We start from the raw sequence: 23,133 nt of genomic DNA, 5'->3' as shown, positions 1-23,133 counted from the left end.
TCCATCCACCTTCTCAACACACTCTCCTCGCTCGTCAGCACATTCCCATTTGCGTCCTTTATCACCCGAACCCGCAGCATATCCTTCCCAGCTCGGTCCCTCTGTCTTGCCAATCGGTATAAATCCTTTTCCCCTTCTTTTGTATCCAACTTCTCATGCAGCTCGTCATATGCCTTTTCCTTGGCCTTTGCCACCTCTCTTTTTGCCTTTCGTCACCACTCCTTGTACTCATGCCTACTTTCTTCATCTCTCTGACTATCCCACTTCCTTTTCGCCAACCCCTTCTTCCTTATACTTTCCTGTACTTCCTCGTTCCACCACCAAGTCTCCTTATCTTCCTTCCTCTGTCCAGATGTCACACCAAGTACCTTTCTAGCTATCTCCCTCACCACTTCTGCTGTAGTTGTCCAATCATCCCACCCATCTTTACCACCATCCAACGCCTGTCTCACCTCCTCCCTAAATTTCACACAACAGTCTTCCTCCTTCAGCTTCCACCATCTGGTCCTTGGTTCAGCCCTCACTCTCTTCCTCAACCTCACCTCTAAAGTCATCCTACAGACTACCAATCGATGCTGTCGAGCTACACTCTCCCCTGTCACCACCTTACAGTCACTAATATATTTCAGGTTCTATCTCCTGCTTCAGATGTAATCCACCTGTGTGCACTTTCCTCCACTCTTGTATGTCACCCTGTGTTCCTCCTTCTTGAAATACGTATTTACCACTGCCATTTCCATTCTTTTTGCAAACTCTACCACTATTTGCCCTTCCACATTTCTCTTGCTGAGACCGTTCCTACCCATCACCTCCTCATCCTCTTTATTCCCTTCCCCAACATGCCCATTGAAATCTGCTCCAATCACCACTCTTTCATCCTTGGATACACACTCCACCACTTCATCCAACTCACTCCAGAAATCTTCTTTGTACTCCATCTCACACCCCATATGTGGGGCATATGCACTGATGACATTCATCATCACCCCTTCAATTTCCAACTTCTCGGTTGGAGATTCCAACTTCCAACTTTCCAACATTCATCATCACTCGGTCAGACACTCTCACCTCCAATACCCTCTTGACATAATCTTCCTTCAGGATTACCCCGACACCATTTCTCCTCCCATCCACACCATGGTAGAACAGTTTGAAACCACCTCCAATGCTCCTCGCCTTACTCCCCATCCACTTGGTCTCTTGTACACACAGTATGTCCACCTTTCTTCTCTCCATCATATCAGCCAACTCTCGCCCTTTGCCAGTCATCGTCCCAACATTCAGAGTTCCAACTCTCACCTCCACACTTCTACCCTTCCCCCTCTCCCACTGCCTCTGGACTCTCCTTCCCTGTCTCCTGCTCCTCCTTCGCCCAGCAGTAGTACAATTTCCATTGGTACCCTGCTGACCACCGGTACCGGTGGCGGTCGTTGGTAACCCGGGCCTCGACCGATCCGGTATGGAAATTCATTTTGTTGTCCGCATAATGATTTGGCATAGGTTTTTTTTTACGCCGGATGCCCTTCCTGACGCAACCCTGGTCTCCTCTTACGACACACAGGGATATGGTACACCTATTCTAACCGGGGCATACACCGGGCCCAGTACAACTGGTACTCATTTCGCCGACCTCGGAAGGATGGCAGGCTGAGTCAACCCCCTGGTGTTTTCGACTTTATATATATATATATATATATATATATATATATATATATATATATATATATATATATATATATATATATATATAATATACATACATTAATTCAATGTCCCAACGGGGCTTGAACTTGGACCTTTTGGGTCCCAAGCCACTGCCCTAACCACTGCGCCAACACCAGGCTTTAGCAACATCTTTAAACATAATGGGGATGGGGACACGGGAAGCGAAAATGCAATCGCAAAGAAACCGCGACGATCGACCTGTGTGCATAATGGGCTGTAACAATCTCCATGGTTATCCTCGATACTAAACCTGGGTAGACTCATTTTGGAACAAGAGACGAACAATCATGACGGTGTGCATATTTGTTGTGTGGGTGGCTTTCCTGGAGCACTGAGAGGCATGTAAGCACAGCCTCGCACCCTCCTCCAGGGTGGTATCACCTTTGGCTCTCCCTTGCTGCATGGCTGGCTGTGTGCTCAACCTTTTTTTTGGGGGGGGTGCGGGGGGGGGGGAGATTTCACTCTGCGTGGCTCGTTCTCTGGTTGAGTGATGGATACCTGGGCGTTGTGAGTTTTAATGTTCCCAGCTGAAAGAGACAGTTTCCTGTGGCTGAGCGTCCTTCCTTTGTGTCTCGGCGCAAAGCACGATCATTGCTCCTTATATAGACATCCTTCTCGTCCCTCCTCCGTGGGTCTTGTGCATGTGCTTGGTGTCGTGGTTGTACGAAGTAGCACACTTTGAACATCTTTAATTGTAAAATCCCACGTTTGAGGCTCCATGATGACGCACGTTGAACAGCCATTTGTGGAATGTGGTTTGAGGTATGAAAGAACAATGGCAGTAATTTAAGATAAAATGTGGATGGAAAGGCTGGAAGTGGAGGGTGGTGGTTGAGGCAGCCCTGTTTTATGTTCATGTGATATTTTCCATCAGTTTTATAATATTTTTTCAGAGGAATTGCATAAATGAGCTGTGATATTGCTTTACAATTGTGGTGTTTGAAATACCGTAGGACCCTGACATTCGCTGTTACGCTATTCGCAGATCCCACGTGATCACGGTTCATAAAATGTGACCTGCTTCTACATTCATGGCCCGGTGCTTCGTGTATTCGGTTCTATTTTTATTTCTCGTTTTTGCAGGTGTTTTCACAGGTGTATTTGTGGTTTTTCACAGGTGTATTTGTGGTTTTTCGCAGGCGTACGTGCGGTTTTTCATGGGATTTTGGATTTTTCCCTTATGAATCACAAACCACCAGGAGGGAACCTATCTATCCCCCTTTTTCCCATTGAAACAATGCCCCGACATACATGGATTTGCCAATCGCCGCATTTTTCAGGAACATATCCCCTGCGAATGTCATTGTCAGACTACTGTGTTTTGCATTGAAATCACGATGCTGTCTCTACTCATTTTGCATGTTGCTCGCATGCAGTTGTGGATCAATGTATGGTTGCACAGTTTGTTCAGAAAGAGTGCTATATGCAGTAAGTTTTGAGATTGTCAATGATTTCTCGAAATAAAGCAGTGATTTTTCGTTATAAGTTCAACTTTTGAAATCCTGTGTATTTTTACTAACTATTACACCCACTCCCTACGGGAGCGATAGGAAGGGTCATCATATTATTCTCTCATATGTATATAGATTCCAGGAGATCTTGGCTCAGGTCCATTATTCTGTGGTGGGTGGACACAATAAGCATAGAATGCCTCAAGGATGTCAGGATTCCTCCAGATTTCTTTCAGTTTTGTGTTAAACAGCAGTAGTGACCGTTTAAATAGGTGATCATACGTGCTTGTGGTTTATAATATTTTTTTACTTCTGGTAGGGGTACCCCATGAAATGCCACTATAAGTGAGCATGGCATTCGTTCAAGGAGGAAAAAACCTTTTGGGGGGGGGGATATTATTAGTATTCATATTACTTTGTAATCACATTCATATAATGCTATTATCATTAGTGTTGTTTATTTTATGAGAAACAGCTCTCTTAACATGGATATACACCTTAACATAGATTTTGCCCAAGTCAGGAAACCCCCTTGAGGAGGAGGGCAAATGGAGTCGTTACAACCTCCACCGTGTGACTCTTAGTCCTCCTGTCGAGTTTGGTTGAGATTGGATAAGTAACGACCGAATGTAGTGTATATTGCAGTCAAAAAAAATTCAGACAAACACAAAGACATGCACTAAATTGCATATTTAGTTTGGTATCGTACATTACAACCTCCATGCTCTTCTGAAACGTGACACAGAGATTGTTTGTCGAGGTTGTTTCAATGTTCTGCATTTAGCAATATTTTTTGTTCAACGTTTAAATTTCCCAGCCTTGCTTTTTATGGTCATCGTGTAATGGTGTGTCTTCGTCGTGATGCTGTTGCATGTCATAAAGCAGGTCCATAAATCAAGTGATTAACATCATAACATTACAGGAGTGTTTAAAATGGTCCATCAATACTTACTGAGACCACATACAGTGGAAAATCATGGGTCTAATATTGACTTGTTGGTGTACTCGTCTGTGGAGAGTTTGCATGCATTTCATGGAAGTTGAGAGACCAAATAGTGTACTGTGTACAATTTTGGCCAACTTTGTCATGTGACAGGGTGTTGAGATTGCCTATGGGGTGTTTTGGAAGGTGGAGTGAATCAATTTTCCCAGGCTAGGTGCTTGATCAAAAAGGTAAATGTACACCTCTTGTGGCCAAATTAATTCTGCTACGTTTGAATGGGAAGCGAAATGGACACATGGACACATGGACCACAGCTTAAAGTACAGTGCCTGCTTACAAAAATGGTTGTCTTTATTACCTAAACCACTGAAGGTGAAGGAGGTCATGTTGTCACCCCTTTCTGTCTGTTTGTTAATTGCCGGAATCCTTCGGATTTCGGCAATTATGTTGGTCGGTTGTGTGTGTCATTCTGGAAGTCTGTCTGTCTCTGTCTGTCTCTGTCTGTCTCTGTCTGTCTCTGTCTGTCTCTGTCTGTCTGTCTGTCTGTCTGTTTGTTTACCCTGTAGCAGCCACACTATTTCAGCGATCATGACCAAACTGGGTACAGACGTCGGCCATGATCCAACTTAGACACTTGTCGTTTTTGGTGAGTCAAGGTCACCGAAAAACAAATTCTTATTTTCGCAATAACGTCCGCTAAAATGGTCGTATCGACTTCAAACCAAATCCAAAATGTGTATCTTCCAATACTGCATCCAACCATATGTCTCATTGGGGTGTCACACCAACACCCTTCTTCGCGGTTGGGGGTCGAATGTCGGAAGGGGTCGGGTCAAAACTTTCAAATTTCGATAGAAACGCCATTTCAAGTCCGATTGACTTCCAAGTTATGTTCATGACCAAACTAAGTGCTATAACTCATTGAACAGTAGCGCTATCGACTTATAAGAACCAAATTGATTTCCAGGTTTTTGTTTTTTCAGATATCATGGAGATATGACAGTTATTCTGGCAATTCTTTGCTCAACGAGCAATTCCATTTGTCTGTTTGTGCACAGGATATCTTAAAAAGTTGGGGACGGATCCGGATGAAACTTGTTGGACAGGTTGGGTGTGACAAGGAATAATTGATTCAATTTTGGTGAAGATCCGAATCTAGATCCGGATACACAGAATTATATAATTTTTCAAGTGATTCTTCAGCATTGAGAGATTGTGCCAAAAACGATATAGTGCTGCATAGCATGATATTTCAAAAATGTATTGGACCCGATATGTTCTCATGGATTAGGCATTATGTGGCGGTGTATGCGCTCTCCCGAGTGCCCTTTTTGTTTTGACTATTGAATCCCACATTTTAATCAAAATGGGCATAGTAGCAATAGAACCAAGAAAACGGTTAGAAACTTAACCTTCCTTGTCTTAATCTGATTTCAGCTTCACACTGAACTCTGTGTCTGGTGGTACGTTTTGAAACAAGCTTGACTTGCTGGGCTTTTTTGGTTGCCTACATGGTGCGCTGTTCTGCAACTGCATGGGACCGATCTTGGTCAGACAGTGGTACAGGATGGGAAGAGAAAGATTGATTCAATTGTATTTGACTGCTAAGGCAGTGTTATGAGCTGTAGTGGGGCTTGACTTGCAATGCTGAAGAGCAAGGATGATGAAGGTAGAATGTGATGGTGTTTCTGCTTCTACACACTGCCGTGGCACATTGTCGTGCTCCCTTGACAGTGGTTTTTTCAACCACTCATTGCTGGTATATATTTGTTTCTGGTCGATCGTTGAAAAGTATGCACTAACACGGTGTTTTCAATTTATCCGCAATCAGAGAGACACAGACACAGACAGAGCTCGCCTCTGAACCAAAGAGCTCTGGCTGTGGAATTCCATTCAGGAGATGGCTCGTTGCACTCACATATAATCCCAAGTACTGCAACACAATATTCCAAAATTGTCATTGGACACAGTTGCAAAACCTGCATGGTCTTTTTTTTAATTTTTTTAATTTTTTTTTGACATGTCCATTAATGTGAGAGTGCTGTCATGGATAAATGAAGTGTGAATGCTATTTGTAGTTTTTTTTTCTCTCAAAAAATTATGTGCAGAAAGTTGCATTTTCATTTGCGATCTTGATAAACAATTTGGTGGCCTTTCTCTTTCAGCAGCATGGTTCTACAGGTTCCTGTTCGGCCATGAGGTCTGACTCACCTGTGTATGCCAACTTAGAGGAGCTCAAATTGGGACCAAGCTTTGACCAACCCCCATCACCCATTACTGCACCACTTATGTCGTCTGACGGATGGGAGATGCACCATGATGAGATTTCAGGACGTGCCTTTTACCACAACGTTCACACCCATGAAAGGAGTTGGAAACCACCTCGAAAAGGGCGGGTAAGCTCACCTGACCGCATTCACCTTTTCCTTTACTCTAGATTTTGTCTTCTTTATTTCACTCATCTCCTCACCCCCATTTCCCCTTTCCACTCCACAAATTCCTCTCTACCCCTTCTTACTCTTGCTTTGCTTGTTATCCCCTCTTCAACCAGGAATACCTTGCTTTATTAGCTCCCTTTGGACTTAGTCCGAAATGGGGCTTATGGATTGGGTCCCGTCTGGCCATCCGTCCGCAGCCATATCTCGGACATGTATGAATCGATATTGTTCTGACTTGGCACAAAGATAATACATGATGGTATACATATGCGCATTATTTACTTTCACGCTTCGATCGAAGATTGCCGACTGGCAATTTTAGTTGAAAACCCCGATGTTAAACACTTTCCCAACCATTTTTCGGACATGCTTGGTCCATTTTCTATTTTTTTATTTTATTAATTTTTTCCAAGCTTGGCACAAGCACTGTACATGATGCCATACATGTGCACCTCACTTTATTTTGTGCGATCTGATCAAAGGTGGCCAACTGGTAGACTGGTGGCCATTTTAATTGTAAACCCCCCCCCCCCCCCCCCCAGGATTGAACACATCCTCAACCATTTCTTGGACACGCATTTTCCGAGCATGTTCAAACTTGGCACACAGATGATAAATGATGGCTTACATATGCCCGTCATTCTTTTTTGAGATCAGATCCAATATTGGTGACTGGCGGCCATTTCATTATTAAACGTGTCCCCAACCATTTCTCGGACATGTATGTGGTCTGATTTTGTTCAAACTTGGCACAAGCACAGTACATTTGTGTAAATCTGTATCCTCCAAAATATCTGAACAATGAATCGTTTCTGTGCAAAATTTGCACTCCTAATTGAAAACATCATGCATGTCATGTGACCAACTATCTTGCACAATATAACAACGTGACTCGCATCATTAATATCCATGACCGACTAACCCAATCGGATGCAATCTTCCATGTTACATGATCACTCAAGTCAGCTGTGCATACCCACAAATCTTGTAAAAATGGGCTATCTCTTTAACTACATACAGCAAAATTACTAAATTTATGTGGGCTATGACATTTTGTCTTTTTTTCCTTGTAACCATGACCTCTTTTTTTTCACTCCTCACGACCTTGCTTATTCTTTTTTCCACTGCCGACCTTGCTTGCTTCTTCTCTGTGCTGTTCGATGATGTCCAATTTTTTTTTTTTTAGTACTTTATTACTCGCAAAATCAAAGGTTTTTCAAGTATATTAGTCAGTCGATTTTGTTATTCTGTCTTTGTTTGTTTGTTTGTCTGTCAGTTACCTCCAGGTCACAGTTTTAAATTGATCTTCACAAAACACAAAACCATCTGTCAAGTTTGACGTCAGGGGTGTTACAATCTTGATTGCTGACCCTCCAATCAACTGTGGTCCACCTTCATTTGTAGAAACACAGACTGCGGTGAACCGGTTGAAATGGGGTGAAGCTCCTGGCATCTGTGGCATCCATGCTGAACTTCTCGAGGCTGGTGGAAATGCTGTCCTCATGTTGTGGCATGCAGTTCTGTGCTCTTCCTGGAACACAGGCATCATCTCAACTGACTGGAAGAGGGGCCTTGTTGTCCCTCTCTGTAAAGGGAAGGGTGATCGCCAAGACCGCAACAACTACCGAGGGATGACGCTGCTCTTAGTGGGCAAGTTCTTTGCTCGGATAATTATTGATAGGGTTCGCCACCATCTGCTTGAGCACCAGCATCCACAGCAGTCAAGCTTTACATGAAAGAGGTCAACAATTGACTGTATCCTTGTTCTTCGGTTCCTCACCGAATGCAGATGAGAGTTTCGGCAATGGCTGCCAGCTGTCTTTGTTGATCTCTGTAAAGCATTTGATTCAGTGAATCGCGATGCCCTCTGGGGGATTCTTGATCTTCGTTGGGGGGCCACCAAAACTGATCAATCTGATGTCTGAACTATACTCTGGTACTGAGAGTGCTGTGAAATGTGATACCATCTGTGACTTATTTCCAGTATTACTGGAGTTTGTCAGGGGTGTGTACTGGCCCCCACACTTTTCAGTGCTTGTATGAATTGGATTTTGGAGATAATGTCGGAGAGATCAAGCTGTGGTGCATAGTTTGGGAATGTCAAGATATCTGACTTTGATTTCACAGATGATGCAGTCGTCTTTGTGGAGACCCTAGATATCCTTTTCGGGGCGCTCAAGGACACTGAATGAGGATTCAGAGTCGCTGGGATTGCGGGTTCCAGGGTCAAAACTAAGGTCTCGGCTTTCAATGACATCCTGGATGCTGCTATCCTGTCTGTACCTGTTTGTGGTGAGGATGATGAGGTCACGGAGAGATTCACTTCTCTTGGCGGTGATATTCATGTCTCTGCTGGCTGTGACGCAGAGCTGAACAGACATCTGGGTCAGGCCTGGGGAGTCGTGGATTCATTGTATTATGGGGTGTGGCGCTGCCGGTACCTGTGCGGGATGATGAAAGTCTGGGTCTTCAGGTTATTGGTGCTTCCAGTCTTGCTCATTGGATGTGAAACTTGGACTCTGACCAGGGACCTGAGACGGAGACTTTGGTGCCAGGTCTCTTCGGAGAATCCTTGGCGATCGCTGGTCGGACTTTGTGTCCAACGAGCGGTTGCTGAGAGAGACTCAAATGAGATTTGTTACCTGCATCGTTAGTCAGCATCAGCTGCAGCTGTATTGATACGTGCCTCGTTTTCCTGACGCTGATCCTGCTCAGCAGATTCTCAGCGAGGGAGCCTCGTAAGTGGAGGAGGCCATTGGGCTGACTACGTGCCTCGTGGTTGCAGCAGCTTGATCAGCATCTCAAGGAGATGGGGATGGGCCAGACATCTGCCTGGGGGATTTCCAGACGGAGACCCCTGGCGTACCGGTGGAAAGTGGATGCAGCGGCGCTCTGCTCCGGCGCATGCTCCCATACCTGACCTTAACTGAGAAGCCTATTGATTTTTGAGGTCAAATTTCTAAAATCGTCTTTTCATCCAATTGACTTGGAAGCTGAACAGGACTTGCTTAATCCATCACTGAATTTAGAAACTATTTTTGAGGTCAAAAGGTCTAACTTCTAACGATTTCAATCTGAAAAATAATTTGTTTTCATCTGATTGACCTGAGCTTTTATTAAGATTCTCAATTTTAATCTTTATGAAATGGACAATTTGATGCATCCATGGCAACCTTTGGAGGGTGGACTTTGCAAGTATTGTGCTTTGCACGACGTCTTTTTCTTGATTCTCCTTGATCTGCACCCTTGCTAATTGACAGCGGGATGTAATCAAGGTGGTTATGAAAGAAGGGTGCTTGAATCTTTCTTGCTTGGTGTAACTAAGGCTTCTGCAATTTGCATGTGACATATAATGGGGTGTAGACCTGTGATGTCAAATAAATCTAACAATTGACTCCACCTTTACGTTGGAAAAGAGCATAAACCTTGTTATGTTTGCATTTTGAACCACGTATTTTTCAGGATTTTAGGACAATTTACTGTAAGCCGATTGACCCTCTCATACCTCTACTATGCTGTTATTATCGTTTACTTTGCCAGAATAGGGCACTCAGAGAGTTGCGATTATAGGGGGTCAAACGATGGTAGGAGGGCATAGTGACTGATTGTGACTTGCTAGGAAGAGGTTTCCCTTTAGTTTATTGGTAGAATCTTGTGATGGGTCTTTCCTGTATTGAGTGAATTCACTTCTGTCGAGTTTTAACCTTTGGTTCTCATTGCATTCATTTTTCTCCAAGTGGTATTTCTTAAGATATATTCAGCCATGGTTTGGAAAGTTCAGCTGTTGAATTTTTCTGCCTCCGGTGACGAAGTCGCCAGAGGCATGATGTTTTCGGGTTGTTTGTACGTCCACCCGTGCTGATTTTCTCTGTTTTCTCTGCATTCATTTATCCGATTCACACAATTTTCACCATCGGTGCAGCGACTCGTGCATAATGTTTTATTGATAATTATGATGTCATAGGTCACGTGATGTGCCAGCTATGTTGGCGAAAAAAGGCAAAACTTTGGACCTCTATCTCTGAAACCGCTCCATGGAAAAAATTGAAACTTGGCACATGGGAACCAAGTGTGATTTTTATTTATTTATTTTTTTTTGATGTCATATGTGGCTTCATTATGACATCATTGCATACGTCGAATGCTTTATCTGATCAGTATGAAAAATTTTGAGGGTCATCTAGGGTGAAATTGTATTTGGGAAAAATATTGATTACATCATCGGTCACGTGATTCGGCAGCCATTTTTTTTTTACAAATATAACAACCTTCAAAAATCATCTTCTCTGAAACGGCTGAACAGATCAAGGCAGAACTTCACAGGTATGATAGCCTATCCGTGAGGATCAAAAAGTTCTCTATTTATGATGTCATCGGTCACATGGTTTGGCAGCTATGTTGTTTTGAAGAATATACCTCTAAAAATAATCTTCTCCAGAACGGCTTGACAGATCGAGGGGAAACTTCACTCACATGTTCCCCAAGCCTTGGGGATACCAGGGTGTTCTCAAATAATTAATAGGTCACAAGGTCTGGCAGCCATATTGGATTGAAAATCTTAAAAATAATTATTTCTCTTGAACCACTTCATTAATTTACGTGAAACTTCACAATTATGATCTCGTGGTCATGGGAATATATGTTTTAAATTTTAATCTGATTGGACGCATGGTCCTGGCAGCAATAAATATTTAATACTAGCGATACCCGTGCACATGCACGGGATAGCAGTACAACATAGCTGGTAGCAGACGACAGACCGTACATGGGGAATGACAAAATACGCATTGTGCAAAATGCAAGTGGTACTATGGAACGCCAAGACTTCCCAAACATTGTCGGCATGTCCGCTAAGTGCCACAGCAATTTCATAGGGATCGTGTGACGGCGAGCCGAGTTTTTAGTGTGCAAGCTTGGTATTATAATAGAGATTTGGAACCTGTGTTCAGGGATGTAAATCAAACTTGGTGCGAGTGCGTATCACGATGTAATGTGGGCAGAGGCATATCTGGTGATATCGCAATGTCAAAGAGTGCACTTCCAGTTATTAGGGCACCCAGTCTAATGGACTGGGTAACCTAAATTATTTTTCTTCTGTTTATTTCTTATTTTTCTTCCGCCGACAATTTGCGAGTTTTTCCACTTTTAAAATCATTTTCTCGGAACTGTAAGTCCGATCGACAGCAATTTTTCACAATAGTATGTATTTTTTTTGATTGCACACTTAATTGATAATTACAACGTCATAGGTCATGCCATCTTGAATAAAAAACGAAAAAAATTGGACCTCTGTATCTCTGAAACCGTGCAATGGAAAAAATTTTCACCTCACACATTTTAATGAACTCCCCAGGGGGAACACGTGTGATTTTTCATGACTTCATCGGTGAAGCGGTATCCCGGTGAAAATTTGACTGGGAGAACGCTGCACGGAAAAATTTCAAATTTCTTGAGCGTCATCTACGCAACAATTCACCATCGGAAAAAAAAACTATTTTGATGTCATAGGTGACTTTGTTGGGCATCCATATAGTTTTGAAAAAAAAATAAATCTTTTTCTCTGGAAATGCTGGACAGATTGAGGCAAAACTTCATGCACATTTTCCCCAAGACATCCTTTTACAAGTTTTTTTTTTTTTAAATTTAGAGTTGATCGGTCACATGGTTTGGCAGCCATATTGAATTTGCCCTAAACCTTCAAACATCTCGAATGGCTGGTCAGATCAAGGGCAAACTTCACGCACATATTCTCCACTGCAAGGTGATATAAGTTTGTTCATGAATAATTGATGTCACATGGTTTGGCAGCCATATTGAATTCAAGAAAAATATTAAATATTGCTTTTTCTGGAACCACTTACCCTATCGAAGCGAAACTTTGCAACTATCATCTAACCCAGGGGTCGGCAACTTGCGGCTCTTTAAGGACTTAAGTGGGGCTCCCAAGCCTGATCGATAAAATCCCCCCTTTTTCTCATTATAAATTAATTTTCAGAAAAATCTTTGAGTATCGTGAAAGGATAAAATAATACTTGAGAATGTTGGTTGCGATAAACAGGAAAATGCATCCGATTACCGACAAATTCTGTGAGCAGGACTTGCATATTGTGCTCCGTGCACAGCCTGCTCTCCATTACGTATTTTCGCTATCTTGTTGGCAATATTATTGCTTCAACCTGTTTCGCAGTCTCATTTTACCATTCGAACACCCCTTCTTAAAAGTTAGCGACACCCTCATCATCATTGGGCAGGTAAGCGAAAATCCTGTCATGAATGACTTGTATGTAAATATCAAACGAGATGTTGTTTTGATAACTCCCTCTTCAATGGAGGGTGCACGTGCAGGTGACGTCACCACATTTGCTGTCCGCTATCTTGGAGTACCAACAAACAAAACAAAACTACACGTGCACTGCATCATTGTATTTACGTTTGTTAAAATGGTGAATTTTTGCTCATTATTTTGTTTTGGCAATTGTTTTTGCCAAACTTGGAGTCTTGACTTGCGAGTTATGAGGGATGTTCAAGAGGGATTCGGAATGAGATTGTCACATCCAAGAAACTCTGTGTGTGTGTGTGTGTGTGTGTGTGTGTGTGTGTGTGTGTGTGTGTGTGTGTGTGTGTGTGTGTGTGTGTGTGTGTGTGTGTGTGTGTGTGTGTGTGTTTTTTTGAGATAATTTGAGCTTCAGAATGCAGAACAGAGTCCTCCCAGGACTTGGAGTATCCACCTCCGTTTCGGTGAAGGATCGTCATTCATGGACCAAGTTGTGAAGTTTTCTTGTTCTCAGAGTTTTGTCCCGAGGGCTCTTTTTCAGGATTCTCATTGAGCCCCCCACAGCCTCCAACTGTAACTTGCTTGTGGTGATGTTCCCAGAGATGGTTTGTAGGATGTTTGTGAGCTTCTCTTCTTTATCATTCCTGTTGCTCCAATTACAATTAGCACTCTTCAGCTTTGGAATTCTTCTCTTCCAAGATATTTTCACTTCATTCTTGAGGTGTGTGTGTGTGTGTGTGTGTGTGTGTGTGTGTGTGTGTGTGTGTGTGTGTGTGTGCGTGTGTGTGTGTGTGTGTGTGTGTGCGTGTGCGTGTGGGTGTGTGTGTGTGTGTGTGTGTGTGTGTGTGTGTGTGTGTGTGTGTGTGTGTGTGTGTGTGTGTGTGTGTGTGTGTGTGTGTGTGTGTGTGTGTGTGTGTGTGTGTGTGTGTGTGCGCGTGCGTGCGCGCACACACAGAGATTTCATGTCATGGTGGACATCACCTCACTTTTAAATTGCCTAAACAAAAAGCTGCAAGGAAAGGGAAATACAGCTCACTTGCTTTTAGAAGAGGTGCTAACATTTGAGCGAAAACTAGCATTGTTTGCAAGATACATGGAGATAGGTTCGCTGGCTCATTTGTCATCACTGAAACAATTCAAAGAGGAGACAAACTGTGAACTTGATACCGAGAACCTAAAACATGTGATACTGGAAATGCAAGAAGCCTTCACAGGGCGATTTCAGGAATTCAGCAAGGAAAATGCAACTTTATCATTTGTCTTGAAACAGACACTTCTGCACTCAACTTTTCAGCATTTACAGGAGTAGACCGAGCAGAACTTGAACTTGAACTGGCCAATTTGCAGGACAAGGACGTGTGGAGTTCTAAATTCAGAGGCTTAGTGACCAAACTCGAAAATCTATAAAGGCACAGATCTTACCCTGGCACTTCAACACAGATGGACTGAAATGCATGATCTTAAAAAAACAAGACCAAATTGTGTTTGAAGTTTGGAATTCTTCACCACAAACCTACAGTAACATGAAGAGATATGAATTTGGCATTCTGTCCATCTTCGGATTGACTTCACTGTGTGAGCAAGTGTTTTGAAGTATTAATTTCATAAAAAATCACACTGAGAAACCAATGGAACGAGGTGAGTTTCAAGTCCGGCTTGAAAATGAAAATGACAGCATACTGTCCAAACATTGAATGACTCTCCAAAGAAACTGTACAGCAGAAATCACACGAAACTAGAAGGGCACTCGGTAGAGCACATACATCCGCCACACAATGCCTGAACCTGTAGAACATATCGGGCCCAATAAATTTTCGAATTATCACGTGTGTGTGTGTGTGTGTGTGTGTGTGTGTGTGTGTGTGTGTGTGTGTGTGTGTGTGTGTGTGTGTGTGTGTGTGTGTGTGTGTGTGTGTGTGTGTGCGTGTGTGTATATATATAGTTTTTGGCCCCATCTCTCAATGGTGAAGAATCACTTTATTAATTAAAAAATTCTGCTATCTGAATGTGGATTTGGATCTTCACCAAAACTGAATCAATTCATCCTTGTCACATACCCAACCTGTCCACCAAGTTTCTGCGGAAACCGTCCCTAACTTTTTGAGATATCGTGCTATATTGTTGCGGGGCCGGGTATCGGTGGTGAGCACGACCGCTAGAGGGAGCAGTAGTCGGCTCCACTGAACACCCAGAATTTAGGTTGTGACCCTTGGATAAGTCCGGAAGGCACGGGTCCCTTATAGGACCATGAATCGCCAATAATTCGACCGTGTGGGGTAGGGTCAATTGCCAAACTTCAATATACCTAATTACCCATGCGGCAAAGCTTCCGGGGAATTCACACCCTCGACTGACCTCGAGCGGAACGAGCCGTTACAGAGCCCGAACCGTGTGTAACCTGAGTGGAGGTTACCGAGGCCTGTCGGTCCAAATTAACAATTTACTGCCTCGCTATTTCTCAATACAGTTTGTGCTAAGCCAATGAAAGAAACACAGAAACGAGCTGGAACATTTAACAAAAGGGATATTTATTTACAAATGGGCAGGGGAGCACGCAAGAAGACAGAGTTTACCGTATAAAAGGAATGCAATTTACAATGAAAAGAAAACACTGAAACAGCTCAACTTTACAGACGGGGCACACACACACACACACACACACACACACACACACACACACACACACACACACACACACACACACACACACACACACACACACACACACACACACACACACACACACACACACACACACACACACACACACACACACTGTGGCCATGGCCTTTATTGATACCCCCAGCTCGGAAGGAAGGTGAGCTGGAGGTAAGAGACTGGCTTGGACCTTCCCGCTTCGTGCGGTTCCCGATGATCTGGCCCAGCGGGACTCGAACCCTCAACACGATGCCGCTCCAAGCACCAGGTAAGGAGGATAGCGTCGGGCGCTGGCACGCTCCTCTGGCTCGCAGGCAGGGGATTCACGGCGGGAAGACTCTGGCTCGCGGGAAGACTCTCTCAGCCTCAACCAATAAACCCTCCGACTCTCTCACTGGGTCGCCCCACACAATTATATCCCTCCTTTTTGACAGGTGGGAGGGATCCGTTTTGTGTCCTTCCCCTCATTGGACAGGCGTGTCGGGCGATCTACCGGCCGTCCGAGATTGGTCGGGGGGAGGTGCTCATGTCTCCGCCCCTCGACCAGGAAGTCGAGCAGCAACATGTTGCGTTGGCTCCCCATTGGCCGAGAGGTGGCAGATGTGCTCGCACCCCTCCGTTTGGCTGAGAGGGGTGCCATGTCCGTATTTGGAGCCAAATCCAAGATGCCAACGTCCAAAGAAGCCCCGCCTGGCACATTGGACTCTGCACACATACGTGCCGACATGCACTCGTGCAATGGCCAATGGTAAGGAAGCGAAGAAGGGCGTGGTTGTTGAAGTTGTAAAAAAGACCAAGCTAAAAAATAACCTGTAATGCGTAATGTAAAAAAAAAAAAATGCGCACACATGTAATTCCCATTAGACAGAAGGGGATGGATTCTAACTGTACACATACTTATCGAATAAACTAAGCTTAAGGCCCAGTCACACCTTGACGTTTGAGCCAGCTTATACCGATTTTTGAAAAATTTGTCTAAAACGCTGGCACACGTCGAATACGTTTTGGGTAAGTTTTGGAAACATTGAGAACACGCTGAAAAACACTGCCATACGTCGTAGTATGCTGGATTTCATCGTTTTACTTTGCGGTTGTCCTCAAATTTTAGCATGCTTGAAATTTTATGACTTATGCCAGCGTATGACTCACAAGTTCCGCTACGCTGGCCATAAGTTGTCGGCACGTTATGCGATCATTCACACACGTTAATTGTAAGTTAATCATAAGTCGAAACGCGTCGAGGTAATGTTTAGCGTACCCGAAACTTATTTCTAACCTATGAGTAATGTGTTGTAGGCATGTTACGCAATCGTTGACACACCTCGACACGCGTTACTTGTAAGGTACTCATAAGTCGAAACGCCTCAATGTAATGGTTAGCGTCAGTGTTCCAGACTCCCTGGTTTTCTTTATTTTTTAAATTTTTTTTTTCTTCGGTATGACGGTCATGTTGACACTTCGATTTCTAGTGCGGTTACGATTTAAATCGTTGAGCGGCAGCCTATTAACTATATTATATTATAACCGCACTAGAAATCAATGTCAACATCACCGTCATACCGAAGAAAAAAAACAAAAAAAAAACAGGGAGTCTGGAACACTGACGCTAACCATTACCTCGACGTGTTTCGACTTATGAGTAACTTACAAGTAACTTTTGTCGACGTGTGCCAACGATCGCATATCGTGCGTACAACTTTTTCCCATCGCATGCGGAACGTGTGAGGCATACGGCAAGTACGTCGTAAAATGTTTAACACGTTTAAAAGTACAAGACGCACTCCACTTACTATGACGTATGATAGCGTACTTTAGCGTTCTATTCATGTATACCAAACTTGCCCATACCGTATTCGACGTGCGCCAGCGTTTTAGACGCATTTTTCAGAGGTCGGCATACGCTGGCAAGATCGCCAAGGTGTAACTGCGATGTTGACACTTCCATTTCTCCGGCGGTTATGATTTGAATCGTTGTGCAGCAGCCTTTTAATAGGCTACGCCACGTGATCGTTGGCGATACGTGCAGCGCGCTATGCATAAGTTAGACTATCGTTGGGCATAGGTTGTGAACGCCGACAACAGGCTAAGCATTCATTGGTATAAGTTATCTATAAGACAACGAAACGTTCTGTGTGCGTTGCTAATATGTTATGCATACGTCCGAATCTTTAAAAAAAACATCAAAAGTTCAGCGTAAGCCAGCGTTTTACATACATTTTGATACGTTGCCATTGCTGGCTAAAACGTCAAGGTGTGACTGGGCCTTTAGGGACTCTGGCTGTTTGTGTGCACAAGGTTTCCAAATTCGCAACAATATATTGTTGTAGCCCGATTTCTCTATGGTAAAGAATCTCTCAAAAATTCCAGTAGCCGGATCCGGATCTTCACCAAAATCTAATCAGTTAGTCATTGTCATACACTGAACCTGCCCAAAAAAATTTCATCTGGATCCGACCACAACTTTTTGAGATATCCTGCAGACAGACAGACAGAGAGACAAACAAGCCGGTAGGCAGCGATGGGTCGCCGAGCATGGAAACTATAAGATATAGAGCAAAATTGATGTCATATAGCGGATAGGGAATCATCTTAAGATTATGCATATCAAATCTCATCCATTTCCATCCACTGATAACTACTCGGTATCCATTTGAATGAAAAGTACCGAAAATGCAGTTTGAAATTGGAAAAATTGGAAATTGGAAAAATAAAAATAAATAGGTAGTTGATTTCAATGACCAAATATGCAGCAACTCTTAAAATTTCAAGTCAATCGGATGAAAATTGACAATTTTAGAAATCTGGCCTATGTTGACCTTTTGGCCTATGATGACCTCAAATAATTGGTGGTTGAATTCAGTGATGTGAAATATACATCTTCTTTTTACTTTTAACATTGTTTTTTAACAAATGAGGAAAGAAACAACACAAAGTATCCAAATAAATAGTCCTTTCAGAGAGATATAGTGAGTGTGAGATTTGCCAGGATTGAAAGACATGTTCCACGTGTTGGATCAGTTTGTGATTTTTATCCAGATCTGCATAGAGCGAAGAAGCTGTTGCTTGCCGGTCTAAGGGTTGACACATTGTACGGCAGAGGGTGGAGTCGTGAGCAAAGAGATAAAAAGGATTTTACAGAGTCTGAGAAGTCATTGAAACCAGAAAAAGAACAGGGCCCATTACGCTGCCTTGAGGAACTCCAGCCTGGACAGGAAGAGGGGATGAGAACTCCATTTCAGGCCACACATTGGCTGCGACAGGGGATGAAGTCTGCGAGTCATGAGTGGATATGTTTTTGGATACAATTAGAAGAGTTTGGTGAGCAGGGCAGGGTGCCAGACCATGTCGAAAGCACGTGATATGTCCAGGGATGGTGCTCTGATTTCATTTCTGGCAATGAGGATCTCCATCCATTGTGGGGAGACCAGAAGCAGCATATCCAGGGTAGAGTGACCTGCTCTGAAACAAATTGATGATCGGAAATCAAGCCAATGGAGAAGAGGAAGGATTTATTGTCTGAAGTGATGATGGATTCCATTTTCGAGGAAGGATTTCATGTCTGAAGGGATGATGGAGCTCCTGACCATATACAAAGCTTTCCTCCACAGCCTGATGGAGTACTGCTCTCCCCTCTGGGCTGGTGCTCCTGCCCCTCACCTTTCTCGGCTTCACGCTGTGGAAACCAAGGCATTTAGGATCATTGGTATCTCCCATGGTGAGGCTGAGTCATTGGGCCTCTCACTCTCTCACCGCATTTTATCCAGATCTGCAAAGAGCGAAGAAGCTGCTGGTTGTTGGTCTGAGGGATGACAGATGGTACTACAGAGGGTGGAGTCATCAGCAAAGAGATAAAGAGGATTTTCCAGAGTCAGAGAGATCATTGATGAAAACCAGAAAAAGAACAGGCCCAGAACGCTGCCTTGAACTCCAGCCTGGACAGGAAGAGGGGATGAGAGAATTCCATTTAGGGCCACACGTTGGCTGTGACAGGAGAGGAAGTCTGCGAGTCATGAGTGGAGAAACCAAATTGATGAACGGAAATCAAGTCATTGGAGAAGAGGAATGATTTAATGTCTGAAGTGATGATGGATTCCATAACCTTGCTGATGATTGGGAGAAGGCTGATTGATTTGTAGTTGCAGGGATCTGTTTTTGCACCTTATTTATGCAGAGCGGTAAAATTTGTTGATTTCCAAGCAGATGGCAGATGACTTTGAGCAAATAGAAAGACAAACTTTGAGCAAATAGAAAGCAAATAGAAATAGAAAGAGGGTAAATAGAAGACAGAGACAGAGACAGAACACGAGAGAACGAACAGATTTTTAGGACATGTGGGCTGATGCCGTCTGGGCCGGTTGCAGAATCTGAGTCGAGGTTTGGCAGCAAGCTCTCTACTTTGTCAGAAGAAAAGGACACAGAGTACAGGGACAGCTGGGTGCGTCTGGATAAGGTTGGTACAGAAAGTGATGGGTTTTGGACTCAAGTTTTAGATGCAAACATGGATTTTAGGCATTCAGCCCTTTCATGAGCCGTGTCAGCTGTGTGGCCATTTGAGGTAAGGGAGTGGGAACATACACCAGAAACTGACTTGATTCGATGCCACCATGATTTAGAGGAGGTGAGAGAGGTTTGAGAGTTCAGACGGGATTAGAAAGATGTTGTTTTCTGGCTCTCCTGAGGATAGACACACACTTCCGAGCTTTGTGGAAGGAACTGAGGTTACCCTCAGTTGGGTTTGCTTCCCATGAGGCAAAGGCAAGTTGTTTCAGGGCAACTGCCTTGCCACAAGCTTCAGTGTACCATGGGCGGGAGGAAGGGTAGTACAACTGAAGACAAGAGGGGATAATTCTTTGCATGGGAGGGAGCAAGTTTCTTTGAAAGAATTCCCAGGACGAGTTGATGTTGGCGGAAGTAGAGATCGGAGACCAGTCTAGAAGTTTGATGGCTGATTGAAAACCCTGTCAGTCAGCCTTCACGAGTAAAATGCCAGACTCGTCGTCACTGAGGAGGTTCTCTAATAACTAACAGCCAGAGAGAGATGTTCACTTTGATAAGCACGTGGTCAGAAGAACTGATTGCAGCGGAAGAAGAACAGCAGATATTTTCAGGGAAATTTGTCAACATCATATCCAGAAGAGATTGAGTACCGTTGCTTGTGATCCGGGTCGGGAAATTGACCGATTTGAGTCAGTCCCAATGAGTCACAGAAGTCTTTTGCTGAAGTGCCATGGCAGGTGAGAGAGGTACCCACACCCAGCCAACTGGCATGATGACAGATGAAGTTAACACATATGAGGAAGAGGGAGTTGGGATGAGAGAATAGAAGTTGGTCCATGTTTTCTGATAGTGAGGTGTAAATGGAGTCATCACTGTTTTGCGGATGGTACAACCCACGTATAAACATGAGGTGGGAGTGGAGGGGAAGCCGTGGCCAGAGGTATCTCTGGGGGTGTGGGGGAGTGAGTGCAGTGCATAGAGAGTGAGAAATAGAGTCTTTGATGAAGCAAGCGAGGACGAGGCTCAGATCTGTCATACCGGAGGAGGGAGTAACCAAGGAGAGATACTCTGGAGTCAGAGACGTCTTGAAGGAGGAAAGTTTCTGTTGGGCAGATTATATCTGGTTTGTCAGTGGCAACTTGGATGGAAAGAGCTGTCAGATTTGAGCGAAGGCCCCGGATGTTTGAGGTCCAAACTGTTAAGGAAGAGGGAGGGAGGAGGCTTTGGGTGCAGGGGAAGGGAGGGGAGAGGAGGGGAGGAAGATGGAGGAGGGGGGGTGGTAAGGGGGGTTGTTGAAAGAGTGTGGGGGATTGCAGAAGAGCTGGGGGAGAGGGCCGGATGAGGAGTAGAAAAGACTCTGTGGTGCTGAGGTACAGTGGCGAGTAATAATAGAGGGGGTGGGTAGAAGGCAGTTGAGGATTTGAGGAGGTGGAGTGATGAGATGGAGGAAAGAGGGCAGGGGGAGGAGGTAGCTTTGTGGATGTGAGGGGGTGCAACGTTGAGAAGGGGGAGTGATTGGAGGAAGAAGGTGAGGGGGGAAAGTTGATTTTTGAAAGGTCAGGGGGGAGTTTTTGAGAAAGGTAAAAGTGAAGCTTGGAGGGGGAAGAGTGTGATGTTTACTTTGAGTGGGAGGGGTGAGAGGAGTGAATTGGCACTGAAGTTGTAAAAAAAGGACAATTTGTGGAAAATGAACATGCATTGCAAACTGGGGTTTTAAAATGTTTTAGGTCAGAGATGCGAATAAAGACATTACTTGAGTGATGCTATAAAGGCAAATTAAGAGAATGGAGAGAAGAAACTTTTTGGTCTTTGGGGCATTTTTGGGTCTTCGGGGTCTTTTAGGTCCTTGGGATATTTTAGGTGTTTTGGGTCTTCAAGGGTCTTCGGGGCCATTTTGGGTCTTTTAGGTTCTTGGGGGGAGGGGGTAGTCTTTTGGGTTCTCTGGGTATTTTTGATCAATCATTTCAGATTACCATTGTGGGTGACGTCAGGTCAGCTGTTCAACCAATGAGTTCTGTTACGTTCTTGCGTATGGCAGTTTGGCTGTCAGGTAGCTGTAATTTCTTGGAAGCGTGGCTGTGCCGCTGATGCTTTTCCCCTCCACGATTGCACTTGTACTCATTTCACCGACCTCGAAAGGATGACAGCCTGAGTCAACCCCATCTGGTGCTAATTCAGTGGAAAACGGGGCTCAAACTCAGGACCTAAAGATCCTAATCCAGCCACCCCAACCACTAAACCAACACCAGGCTTAACCAATGGGTGAAGAGTCGATATGCATACATACATTTGCTCCATTATATTGTTACGGCTGTGGAAATTCGCAGAACACCATAAAGGTTCCTGAGATCAGTTATCCCTGTAAGTGAGTGTTCAGATAGATTTCCCCACCGTTGTTTTATAGGAATTATTCGTGTCACAGGGCTGTCATCCTTTGAGGTAGGTTTTTCTTTTTCTATCGTTATTTTGAACCAACCACATCTCCACCACCATTACAACAACCAACATCGCTCCCCTTAACCACAACACCAACCACAACCACACCTGCCTCTCAACAACCACGCCATCCTCACCACTCCACCAGCAACCGTCAACATCTCCACGCCACAAACATCGCCTCACCTTCGTCCCCGAAACGACGCCATCTTTGCGCCAGCAGCGGCGGGATCCGATCAAATGGCATCGCTACAGGCAGAGGCAAGGGTTCTCTCGCCGTGCAAGTCTGGTGATTTCTACCACGTTCGCTCTATGTGGAAGCTTCGCCTCGAAAAACAGATCACAGGAGAGAGGGGCGGGGCCTGTGGGGGTCGAAGGGTGTTGATTTCTACCACGTCCGCTCTGTGTGGAAGCTTCTCTCTCGGAGAATCGGATCCAGAGGCTCTGATTCCTACCACGTCCGCTTTCCGCGCAGGGTCAGAGGACAAAGGCCAAATGTCATCCCCCCCCCCCCCGGCCCTATATAAGGGTGAGCAGAACGGAGTCTGGAGGGGTCGGAGAGCCGAGTGGAGCCCGAAGTCTGGAGAGAGTCAGTCGGGGAAAGCCAAGGACCTGTGTGGAGACCACAGCCGGGCATAGCTTGACAGCGCCAAGGCAGTCCGAGGTGATCGGACCTCGGCGCAGTTCGCGCATCGCTGAGGAGTGGACGGG

At 44.4% G+C, this 23,133-nt stretch overlaps 1 protein-coding gene across 5 annotated transcripts in view; it reads left to right on the top strand.

The window, feature by feature from the left end:
* Positions 1-23,133, top strand: part of LOC147029654 (rho GTPase-activating protein 15-like) — a 223,255-nt gene that overhangs the window by 94,036 nt on the left and 106,086 nt on the right. For 4 of the 5 annotated variants that reach the window (XM_085872866.1, XM_085872864.1, XM_085872865.1 and 1 more), the window contains one exon: positions 6,285-6,515. In XM_085872866.1, coding sequence (XP_085728992.1) covers positions 6,285-6,515 — 231 coding nt within the window. The remainder of the gene's footprint in view (positions 1-6,284; positions 6,516-23,133) is intronic. The other variant, XM_085872867.1, reaches the window with a different exon arrangement.

The sequence above is a fragment of the Eptatretus burgeri genome, chromosome 3 (genome assembly GCF_056783735.1).
Source record: "Eptatretus burgeri isolate ZD-2024b chromosome 3, Ebu_testis_v1, whole genome shotgun sequence".
NCBI lineage: Eukaryota > Metazoa > Chordata > Myxini > Myxiniformes > Myxinidae > Eptatretus > Eptatretus burgeri.
This window is presented reverse-complemented; position numbering and strand designations above follow the sequence as displayed.